At 37.7% G+C, this 12,108-nt stretch overlaps 1 protein-coding gene across 4 annotated transcripts in view; it reads right to left on the bottom strand.

The window, feature by feature from the left end:
* Nucleotides 1-12,108, bottom strand: part of GPSM2 (G protein signaling modulator 2) — a 30,189-nt gene that overhangs the window by 4,626 nt on the left and 13,455 nt on the right. For 2 of the 4 annotated variants that reach the window (XM_080348868.1, XM_080348869.1), the window contains exons 2-9: nucleotides 5,444-5,579; nucleotides 4,756-4,898; nucleotides 4,141-4,264; nucleotides 3,751-3,866; nucleotides 2,548-2,703; nucleotides 1,662-1,770; nucleotides 1,109-1,238; nucleotides 457-527 (exon numbers count right to left, since the gene is read on the bottom strand). In XM_080348868.1, coding sequence (XP_080204994.1) covers nucleotides 457-527; nucleotides 1,109-1,238; nucleotides 1,662-1,770; nucleotides 2,548-2,703; nucleotides 3,751-3,866; nucleotides 4,141-4,264; nucleotides 4,756-4,898; nucleotides 5,444-5,579 — 985 coding nt within the window. Of the gene's footprint in view, nucleotides 1-456; nucleotides 528-1,108; nucleotides 1,239-1,661; nucleotides 1,771-2,547; nucleotides 2,704-3,750; nucleotides 3,867-4,140; nucleotides 4,265-4,755; nucleotides 4,899-5,443; nucleotides 5,580-6,633; nucleotides 6,856-12,108 lie in introns of all 4 variants that reach the window. The other 2 variants (XM_080348870.1, XM_080348871.1) reach the window with 2 other exon arrangements.

Genomic DNA, 12,108 nt, shown 5'->3' with positions numbered 1-12,108 from the left:
TCTTTTAAGTGCCTATAAAATTACCAAGGAAAAAAAATGTTCAGAACAGCTGAGCTAAACCTTAGGAATTTTACTCTGAATCACTTTCGTGCTGGACCCTGAAACCACTTTTTAAGAGATGAAATGAATTCCTTTGATGCAGACTACAGGACCCTATTCTTATTTGTGAGGAGAATAAAACAAGCATTCCACAAGCCTTTCCAGCCATTATATATGTAAGATGCTGACTGCTACCTACGTGACAAAAGTATTGTTAGAATTTTTAGACTTGTTTTTGCCTAACTTTTAAAATCAACTAAATTAAAAAAGAATGCAAATGATCCATCAACATTCTACTGAGTTCTTTCAAAGTTGCTACCTATAGAACTTCTGAATATGACTAACTGTTCAAGGTGAACACTTAGAAACATTTCATTGCAATCTCAGTGGCAGAACAGAAAGAAGGAGAGTGCCAACCTTTTCTGGTGTTAGTTTCATAAGTTCCATGTTCTCCATACTGTGGCGGCGTCCTACTCTCGGTCTGGTACCTTCAAGAAAGAGTCAAGTTCATCTTTTTACCATTAAGATTTATGGTGCCACCTTCAAAGCTGCGGCTGTACTCATGTAAGGTCCAAGATACAGCGAACTAGAGTTCCAAAATAGTGCAGTTAAATCCATCAGCAGAGAATAACTAACCACTAGTAAAAGCACCCTTCAAAACCACACCCATCTGAGCTATGTAAGTTGCTTTCATGGGCCACAAGAGAAGGGCTATGGATCTTCAAACAGAGGAACATTGAATGAACTGGGTTCTACTGTAACCCCAGGAAGAAAAACAGGAAAGACGTAATTTGGCAACAAATAGATTAATCTTCCCCATTAAAAAGAACGAATAAAAAAAAAGGAGAGACAACACAATTAGAAACATCATATGAAGAACTAAGCAGTAACCTGTCATTCACAATGTAAATCCTCCAGGAGGAGCTGAAGGGCCCAATACTGCAAAACCCACCTCTTTTGCTGGTGGGGAAAAACAGCTGCAGACTCAACCATGTGTAATCATAGAACAATGCAAACAGATTGTTTGGGAAGTTTACTGTTAGAAAGTATTGCAAAAACAGGCACATACCATTCAAACTGTTCTCTACCACATGGCTTTCTGACATCATGGAGTTGTTTGTGCTGTAGCTTAATCCGAGAACCATTTGAAGATCTGAGAGATTAAGTCTAGCAGTGAGCTCCCCACTTCTGTCTCCTACCTGCAACCAAATAAAATAAGTTCTATTACTGTAAACCAAGTATACACATATGGAAATAAAAAGCAAACCTTGTTACCTAGATTTCTGATTAAAAAAGGCTGGAAAAGTTTTCCTGGTTGGAAACTGAGAGAATGATCCTTTTAATGAAGTACATAACAACTAAAAGGCACAAACCAAAGCCTAAAGCAACCTCTGCTGGGCTATTAACTTGGATTCCATGCTGACATTATGGGAGGTGGCACAAGAGCCAAGGAGCTAGTTGCAGTGAGACATGCCTGAAATAATTTGGAAACAATTATCTCAGAAATAATTCAAAATCTATTCATTATTCAAAATCACAGACGTGGACACACCTCCATAAAATCACTGTGTAAGTGAGAGCAAAACCCAACAGCCAGCATACACAGAGTGTGAAAATCCTACCTCTCTTGAAATCTCCAAGTGCCTTTCTGCAAAATGCATCGCTTGGTCGTGATTTCCCAGAGCAGTATATGCATTCCCCAAACTCCAGCATGCTCTTCCTTCACCAATCCTGCAAAAATAAACACATTTTCAATTATATCTTTACCTGCTGAACACTAGAGGTCAGGTTTTTATAATATTGCCACAGTAAGATTGCTGTGCCAAGAAAAATGAAGGCTATCATCAGAAACCATTCCAACACATATTCTGTTTAAAGGAATGTGATCAGGGTATAACCATAAATATGAGCAAATCTAATTAAAAATTAATTTTTAAGCTCACAGCAAACAAGTCACTCAGTTTTGCCAGCATGAAAGATTTTCTAACCTACTTTGCCTTTCCTCAGATTTCATGCCTTATTCTTCATATATTCTGCTTATTAAGTCAGAAGAAGTGCATTTGAAAGTTGTAAAAAAATTAGCTGTACCCAACGTTATAAAAAAGGCCTTAGAAATGATTACAAAACAAGCATTATTTGCTACTGCATTACTCTCCTCTCCCCATCCTTTACATCCTCTTACATTCTTAACTTGTGGAGACATATTCTTGTGAAGGCATGCAAAATTATTATAATGAAGTCATGCAAAAGAGATCTGCTTTTCCTTCATTTACATAGAAGATGCTGACAGAAGACAGAGACAGTCACTCCTCAATTCCTCTTTCATCTCAGACTCATTAGCTGCAACACTTTCACAAGTCTTTTTTTTTTCCCATATGAAGCTGGCATCCAGCATCCTGGGGAATTCACATTATTTCAGCTGTCACATCCAGAAGACTGACAGCAGTCACAGGTAACAGGATTTGGTTTAAGTGTCATACAGATATTAAACAATCTCTTAGGGCTTACTTATCATTTAATTCCTGAGCAATCACAAGGTGTTTCAAATGATAATCAATTGCTTTTTCATAGTCCTGAAGCAAAGTGTAAGTGTTCCCAAGGCTGTAGCAGGCCTGTGCTTCCACGGCTCGGTCTTTAAGCTGTCGAGCCAACTGTAACGTCCTCCTGAAAGAAAGAGTTTGTCACTTCAACAATCACTGCAAGGAAAAGTTTTTAAAAGTATACTTGCTCAGCTAAAGATCAATTATACAAATTAAACAAATTAGAACAGTGGGCTGGCAAAATAGCTGCGAATAAATAACTATCTTGTAAACGCAAGATTTTAAATGTCCATCTTCCACTCCCCTCCACTGCAGCCTATTTCTATTTGCTTTATTACAGAACAGACTGACTCCTCAAACAGCATCTTCTCATTTTAAATTAGTGCTTCATCAATAATATATAGCAGTTTTCCTGACAGTATGAACTTGAAACAGTTCAGTACCAGCCTTACAATAAATACTGTGTATTCTCCATCAACACGAGCAAGACAGACCGGCAACCCCCAGGCCAGCCTGCCCCGCTGGGGCAAGAGGAATTGGAGTGCAAAGAGGAATCTGCTCAGCATTGTGGCTTTTTTCCCCTTTCAAAAAGAAGGGGTTAACTCTGATATCCACGTAAGATGCTAATGACACATGCAATGTATTTTTGCTGAGCTTCTGTTTTCCCAAGTTACAGGAGCAACTGCTTAGTGGTACAGAGATCAAGAAAAAAGTCTTGATTGAAAATACAGGCTAAATATGTAAAATCATGTTGACATGCACCACCAATCTCAGCTGTGAATGCACCTGCAACAGCTGCCCATCTCAGGTGTATTGAGATTGTTCACATCATTCCAGAACTTGCTAAGCGCTAAGACAGTAATGCTTAGTTCTAGAATAAAGGGGAATATAAATGCCTATGAATACAAATATGTCTGCAGTGCTGAGAAGAATCTACTTAAAGTAACAAAAAAGTTAAAATAATAAAAAAATATTAATGCTTCCTCTGCCTTAGAAAAACCACAATACTTAAACAACTAGGGAAAAATGTTGTATTTGCTAAACAAGTGCAGCTCTCTTTTAAGTATATGTTGAAGAGATGGCTATTCTCCAGTGAGCTAAAGCACTAGGCACAACACAAGTAAACTATACAAGAAGAGGTATAAGTTGTATTTATTAGCTGTCAACTAACTTGTAGTATTCGGAAGCGGTCTCAAATTCCCCCAGGAATATGTAGGCATTTCCAAGATTGCTGTATGCTCTTCTTTCCGCTGATCTATCACCAAATTCTTTTGCAATTAGGAGACGCTTAAAAACACGAAATAACTGCGTTATTTACTCAATTTAGTAACATACATTTGCACACAGAAAGGCATGCTCATAGTTTTTCCACCATGCATCTATATCTGTTCTTTAGGCCAACGGTGCTTGAAAAGAACAGCCAAACTTGAAGCTGTCCCACTAACATTTAAAACTCACATTAAAAAGCTTGCAACAAGATCCAACACAATACAGGTAACTTCAGATCAGGAGCACCTGGTGATACTTTGCTAGAACAGAACTCACTAGCACATTGTTGTACCTGTTCATGGGCTAAAACCGCACTCCTGAAGTTGCCCAGAAGGTAGTGTGTGTTTCCCAGGTTTCCAAAGGCACGTCCTTGTGCTGCTCTGTCCCCCAGCTCTGTTACTATTGACAGGTTCTCCCTGTTTTGGGGAAAGTGAGAAGGGGAAGAAAAGTGACTTTTAAGAGTTTGTTTTTTTCTCACAGTCATTTAAATAATTTTGTGAAAAAAAATCTTTCCATTTATATAAAAGAAAAGGTATTTATTCTACTTTGGCCTATTTTACTGGCCTTTATGCAACCATAACTCTGTCACTGAGTAGGAAACATTTCCTGCAAGATACCAAACTTAACTGCACTCCTACTTAGGCTGGTATGCTCGCTTCCAGTTCCAGAGCTACATTCTATACAAGTACACTGAGATGCTACTGTTGTCTCAGTCTGGTTTGAAGAGTAATACTGGATTCTAATATAAGGGAAGGACTTAACCAGGGAAGAGAGGTACAGTAAAAATGAGGGCATAACAAAAACCAGTGCACTCTAGGTTAGTTCGTGACACCACAGATCTCCCAATATTCTAATAAACTAGACGATCACATCCTGTCACTCCCCAACATTTAAAGCTACTACTTACTCATAATAATTTGCAGCCTTTTGCAAAGCATTTTTCACATCATCTGGAAGTTCCCCTGGATCATGAGTCCCCACACTAGCTACATTTTTCCCTTTAGAGTGATACACATTTCCCAGGTTATACAGTGCTCTTGCTTCTCCAACCTAAACCAAAAGTAAAATAAGGCATTAAAATTTTATGCTTCAAAGTCTTGTGTCCCAACAACTATTAGTACAATCCACAGATGGGGAAAAAAGTTTGTTAACTGGTTGTCAACATATGCTATTCCCATTCCAAACATGTTCTTATCACTCACCTTACTGCCACTCAGTCACATCCCTCAAATTATTTTGCATACTACCTCCTCCTGAGGTGTAAGATACATAATCATTCTTGAGGCCAACTATCATTAAAAACTAAATTTAGGAAAAAAAAAAACCCACCACAACAACAAGCAAACAAACTAAACAAAAAACCTACACACAACCGGCCATAAACAAAAACCAACCACCCACCAGGATAATAGTTATTAATCTGGATCTACAGTCTTCCACATGCAGACAACTAACAGATTTTTACTGTCTAGGAGTAATAATTGAATACTCAGTATTTACTTCCCTCTGAAAGGTGGCACTACTCACTACCAATACAACAGGGTTTAGTTAATATGTATTAACAGTTTACTGCCAGGTTCCTCAGGAATTCTTACCTTATCATTAAGCTCTCTAGAAATATCCAGATGTCTCTGACAACAAACAATAGCTTCATCAAAATTCCCAAGTACCTTTAAGGTGTTTCCCAGATTCCCACTAGCTTTAGCTTCTCCCAGCAGATCTCCAATTGTCCTAAAATTGCAGAAATAAAATATCCAGTAAATAGCGTATAATTTGAAACCAAGCAGAGGATCAATGTATGGTAGACAACTGAAAGAATTTATGAAAATAGATTACAACCATGTAAATGCATATGTATTCAGTTCATTTTATATTTAAACACTGTTCAGTCTTTGGCTATAGACATTTGATTTTGTTAGTGCTATTTGTGCAACAACTAGTTTCATGGTATTGATCATCTACTTAGCATTAAAAAAATCACTTCCTTTAGGAAGAGAATAAAGAGGAAATTCTTAATGATTATGTAGAAAGATGGTGCCCAGCATTAGCAAGAGGTTTAACTGTTTCTGCATTTTACTTGACTATCACAGTCCTGTGTTATTTACAAGACATACTGGTCCCCCAGAAGCTCAGATGTAATATTACATTTCCAGATTCTAAATGAGAGCAAGGCAGCAGACTGCCACTGCACCACTCACACTGTGATACTTAGGGAATAACCCAACAAAACCAGTTCCCACAGGGTTACAGAACTTGAGCAGGTTAAGGCAGAGGGAAGAGTAGATTTGTGCCAAAATTGAGGTTAAGTACATTAGATGCCTGCATCTTTTATTAGATCCATACCAAAGCATTAAAAATTAGATGCAGAAATAGCATATGAAATGCATAGGGGTTTTAGATTTCACAATATTGTGAGTTTTACACAGAGAAAGAGGAATGAGTTCTATCGTAGTAAACAAGAGAGCCAGCTTAACATTCTGAAGAACCAGAATGACCGAGTTTTAGAAACAGGAAAGGGTAAAGAAAGGGTAGATCTAAAGAAGCCACTTAATTATCCACAAACCTGGTGACACCTCAGTCAGTACCAGGATTATGGTGTTAGCATTAGCTCCCAGGTTAGAGGGCAAGCCAGTTACCTGCTAGACCCCCTGGCCCTCTGCTGTCACCACCTTGACTCATTATCTGCTATTAATAGCAGGGACGGTAGGAAAATGAGCCCTCAATGCTCATCTCTACCAGAATGGGATGAAACGCACATCACGGTTAAAGACAGACCCAAGTTTACCTTGCCAGAGTCAAATCATGGTGATGGTATTCCAAGGCCTTTGCATACTCATGCAAGTAGAAATAGGCATTGCCTAACTGGCTGTAAATAGCACTGAGTGTTTTTAAATCTTCAGTTCCAACCTGAACAGCTGCTTCAAAGAAAGACACGCCAGCTCGGCAATCTCCTGCTTTACAGAGGCGCTCCCCCTCCAACGCCAGCTCTAGGCAGGAAGCCTCCATCCTGAACAATTCAAGCAAAAGGAAAAATTGTCACTCTAAATGTAGCACTTTTTCCAAGAACCTGAGTTCTGAAGAGGTTATTTACTCAGAGGCTCTCTCTTGGTTTCAGACAGGCAATCAGCACCACAGCACAAGTAATGAACTTAGTACTTTAATATTATAGACACTAATGCTGAAATGGAAACGGCAACATCAATAGAGATGAGCAAACAGAATACTAGAACCAACAGCTTCAACTTTTTCTTCATTAAGTCTCATGGAGGAAATACAAACACTGCTTTGCTCATATACAACACCTGGAGGATTCAAAATTGCAGTTTTCACCATCTAGATGATTTCAGAAACATAACCTAAAAATCAAGCTATTCTTGGCAAATACCGATTTTGAAAAACATAAGCACTTTTATTTTTAGGTTGATACCATAGTTACCTGCAAAATGTCACATGAGAAAACAATTCAAATGCTCCTGTGTCTGAAAGGCCATGACTATTTTTCCCCAAGTTGTTTCCTACGTAATTCAATACTCCCTGGCACTTCATAATTTTCTACAGTAGCACTGCTACAAAAATTTTCAGAGGGTAAAGAAAAAGTATCTAGATTGAATTAACGACAAAATGTATGTCAATTCAAGTTACTTAACTGAGATGCCATAATTCCAGAAGCCACTGGAATATTTTTTCATTATTATGAGCAAATAATCGTGTAATTATACAGGTATAAAACACTGCAAGCAGTAAATAAGATACTCATGAATGAATTTATAGCAGAATTTGCAGATTACATTTTTTTTAAAACAACAAACAAAGTGTCAGAGAACTGCAGCTGCCAAAAAAACATTCATATGTATTTTTGCTACTGAGAATTCATTTGTACCAAAGGTAACATTTCAATAGGTGTTAACACTTACACACAAACATTTCCTACTTCGCAGTTCTGAGATGTGAGGGAGATGGGGGAGAGGAGAATGAGAAGGAAGAAGGCTTCAGGGTCTCGATCTGGAAGCCACACCATTCTCTAGCCTTTTCAACATACATGCATTTTAGAAAGTTTGTAAAATCACCTTCGTTCTACTTAAAAGATTTTTCAAAAAGAAAACTCAGTAAGAGACATTCTGTGTTTAAAAAGCATTTGTTAATATTGCCAAAAAGTGGACATCAACTTCATAAATTTGTGTATAGTTTTGAATTCTTCAAGATGAATTACACAGTAAGTGCACTCAAACCAGAACATTTTACATCATTGGAGATATCCTTGTTACATCATCATTTGATGCTTACCTGCTTGTAAGAATAAACCATTTAGCATTCTACTCCTAAAACCGTGCCTTCATGTGCACAGATCAGTAAAAGCAACAATCAAACATTTGCAGTTCCAAAAGTCATTTTGACGGCAACACCAGAAGACAGCTGCTTTGACAAGACACAGCAATGAAGTATTCAACATGCCTGCAATGTTTACATTTCTTAATTTTACTAAATTGGAAAAAACAAAACAAAACAAAACAAAAAAACCCCAGGTATCATTCTACTCAAATCTGAGCAAAAAGGAAATCTTTTTGAAAAATACACTGACTTTAAAGGGAACTAGAAGAATTTGGATCACAAGCTACCAACACAAACCAGTACCATACCTGCTGGTCTTCGACATTCCACAACTTAAGCACAAGGAGATGACAGACATATTTAACTCTTGCAATTGAAAATACTGTATGCTTGGTAGCTGGTGAAGATGCAGACAGCAAACGGTAACTCGGGCATGCAGATCTCCCCAGGCCCAGCTCCTCAGGCTGGATATCCATAACACATGCAGTAGTTTTACGTTTGGAAGCTCCTCTCGGGTAAGTTAAAGCATTCCTACTCGCTACAACACAGAACCTGGTTTTCGTTACATTTTGCACGTGTTGAATGTAAGACAGAAGAAGGCAGAAATGATTAAGGTACAGTTAAGTACAGGCAGGAATGATTACACCATCAGCAACTGAAGGTTTAAGACTTAAAACACTTCACTGGGTAATCTTAATCCTATCCAAAGAGGTTCTCTCCGGGCACCTCATGTTAGCTGACATGGCCAATTAAAGTGATGGCTAGAAAATATGGGGCTCCTTAGTGTGAAGATTTAGACCATTACACAATCAAACTCATTTCTTTAGAATTTTAGCTTGAACAGCTAAAAAAAGAGTTGAGCTTTCAGCAAAATGTGTATGTGACGTAATAATAGTCACAATGCTACACTGAACTCCAATTCCGTAAGCTAAGTTACCCCATTTAAAAATTCGTGTTTTGATTTGCAACTGTGATGCATCAGCCACCTAATGAATGAAGACAAGGCACAGCTTAGAAAGGTACAAGGATAATACCAGAGAATGACATGGACCAGTAATTTTTCTGATCCATTGAATTCCATTAATTTCACGCTATGCCAAAGACTGCCAAATGCCAAGGCAGCATCACCATGTCATCAAGGAACTTGAAATATAATATTATGACTTGGCAACCCAGACTTAATGTAACTTATAAAAATAAAAGATTTGGAATTTTTCATATGGAACATAACTAACTATGAAGTTCAGGCTTATGCTCAGGCTGATGAAAATTAGCTGTTTTACAGTGTTTCAATTCAACCAGAATTACAGGAAGTAAATGAGAATGGGAATTATTAATTGTATTGCATAAAAAAGAAACCAAAATTGGATACTACTCTTGAGTGCAACACTAGAAAAGTTGTCTTAACAGGTTACTAGAATTTGTACAGCAAATTAAAGCTATAATTCCATTTGGATCCATTCATACTGACCTACCATTTTTAAATAAGTTATCTAAAAAAAAAAGAACAGAGAAAATATTTATTTCCACACTTGCCTGTACTCAATATTAATATTTTATTCACATTATAAGAGATATGAAATCACTCAGCTATTTTAAGTTTGTTAGGCTTATCCATCAAGAACCAAAACTGGACCCAGAAGAATTTTGGGTTTGGTTTGGGTTTTTTATCTCCATTACTTAAAGGACTGCTATGAAGGTTAGCACAAATCTTTTTCTTTAAAACAAAAAGAAAATACATACATATTCGCATAGGTGTTCTCTAGTCAAAAAATGATCACCTCTTGGAAATGTTCTCAGAGGCTGTTTGAACTGTCACTACTAATGGTTAATTAGCATATTGGCAGACTAGACAGGGCTAGGTTATCAATGTTTTAGGAAGTCATTAAATAGTTACAAGGAGAATATGAAATTACTTTCTCTGTTCCCAGGGCTGAATTGAATTACTTATTTATTCAACAGCAAATGGCTAAACAAAAGACACATTGAATTTGCAGAGACAAGAAGACAACAAGGTCCATTCATCTCTGTACTTCTAATTAAATTCTGTTCCTGCTAAATGGGATAATGTTCTTGCAAATATTGCTGTGGAAATGCTCATATAGGGCTTCTATTTGTTATTCTGTTTATAGTTGCCTGGACCTGTATTCTGAAAGGCTGGCGTCTCCTGAATAATTTCTCATTTGTAAAACTACCTCGTCCTTATCTGTCCCATCTAAGCTTTTCATCTTGCCTGGCTCACCCCTTTTTTTTTTTCTCTTCTTTTTTCCCTTGTTATTCTCTGTCCTTCTTCACATTTTCTTCTGAATCTTTATACTTATAAGAGTATAAACCCTATACATGTGTCTTCACCCTCAGCTCCCTGTTTTTTTCTCCCATTTTGGAGTCTCCCTTCAGCTGTTCTCATCTTACAACAAAGAACAGAAAACTGGTAAGAAGCAAGGCAACAGAAGAAGGTAAGAAGACTCATCGATTACTACAATTGCTAAGCACAATTAATTTAGGTTTATTTCATTCAGTTCCCACTAAGAGGATTTTTTGCTATTGAGGGGGAACAGGGCTGCCATGCAATTCACCATGAAGCAGGTCAATACACCTAACAAAACCCACCCTATTATCTCTCTTTAATTCAGATGCATTAAAAAGCCACAGCATCTTATAATATGGATCACATACCATTCCTGCCTCCTGCCCTTGTGCTTCGTTTCTAGAGGTAACGCAGAAGCAGAGCACACCGAGCACTCCCAACAACAGACTACACCTCCCTCCGCTGGAACGCTCTGTTTAGTCAAACTAAGGCTGATGGCAAACTGCGGAACACAACAACACGCACATAAACAAAGAAACTACACACCTGAATGTTGGGTTCTTTTGCTCCAGTCAAGATACAAGCAGTCACAAATTTTTGGTGCATGAATTTAGTAGGCCAAGATGAGTTCTATATTTAACTCTATAGATCACTTATTAGTCCCATTTATTAACTCCAGCAATTTATTTTCAGCCACTAAAAAGGATTAAAAAATAGTTTTCTTCCACCAGCATAAGCATTTTTATAGCTGCTGAAGTGGCCCTGGTCAGCTACAGTGGGGAGAAAGAAACAGCCTGCACAGTAAGAAACAGCCCATTCTGAAGCCTTTCTCTAAGAGTGGGCCACCAGCTTCTCTTTAAAGTCAGTTCTGTTGGAATACCAGTGGGAAAGAAAGAGCATTCTGAGAGCCAAACGAGCCCGGCACAATACCTGTAGGTAAAAAAAAAATTTAAAACTGATAAATAACACCACCACCCCCAGTAACTTATGGCCTATTCTTTCCTTCTTAAATTTTTAAAATACAACTGAATAAAATATTTCCAAATTAGAGCTCTTAAATTAAATAATCACAAAATTCCAATTCAATATACTGAATTAATTTTCTGTTTCTCTAAGTTTTATATAAGTTTCATATTTAAAAAAGGATTATGCCTCGAGTTTTTTACATGTTCAGATTATAGTTCTTACAGAAAGGTTCAGTACGGCCATTAATATTTAATCAGTGTCATTCAAGGCTGTACTGAAATACAGCATAAAGTACTACAACATTTTGCCCTGGCTGTGCTTGCCAATATTTTTGAAGTTATTTTTGGCTTGTCAGTTTAAAGCAGACAATTGGCCGTGCCCCCTTCTTCATCCATTTGCTTCTATAATAGGACCTGAACAGCTCCTGCTTCTATGAAAGAGTGAACAAGGATCTCGCAGAGTTGCCAGGGGAGGTCTAAGAGCAGCAGCAGCAGCAGTGAGAGCAAACACGTTCCAGGAATGCTGGGAGTCACGTACACTCGGGAAACACTGAGCACAGAAGAAATACCATGTGCACACGCTCAGGGATTCCTCCTGTCAAAGCCACCATGTAAAGATTTTAGCAAAATAAAGAGAGTAGAGAGTAAATTATTTACT

This window comes from Nesoenas mayeri (genome assembly GCF_963082525.1).
Source record: "Nesoenas mayeri genome assembly, chromosome: 8".
Taxonomy (NCBI): domain Eukaryota; kingdom Metazoa; phylum Chordata; class Aves; order Columbiformes; family Columbidae; genus Nesoenas; species Nesoenas mayeri.
The sequence above is the reverse complement of the archived record's forward strand: the minus strand, read 5'-3'. Positions and strand labels throughout refer to the sequence as shown.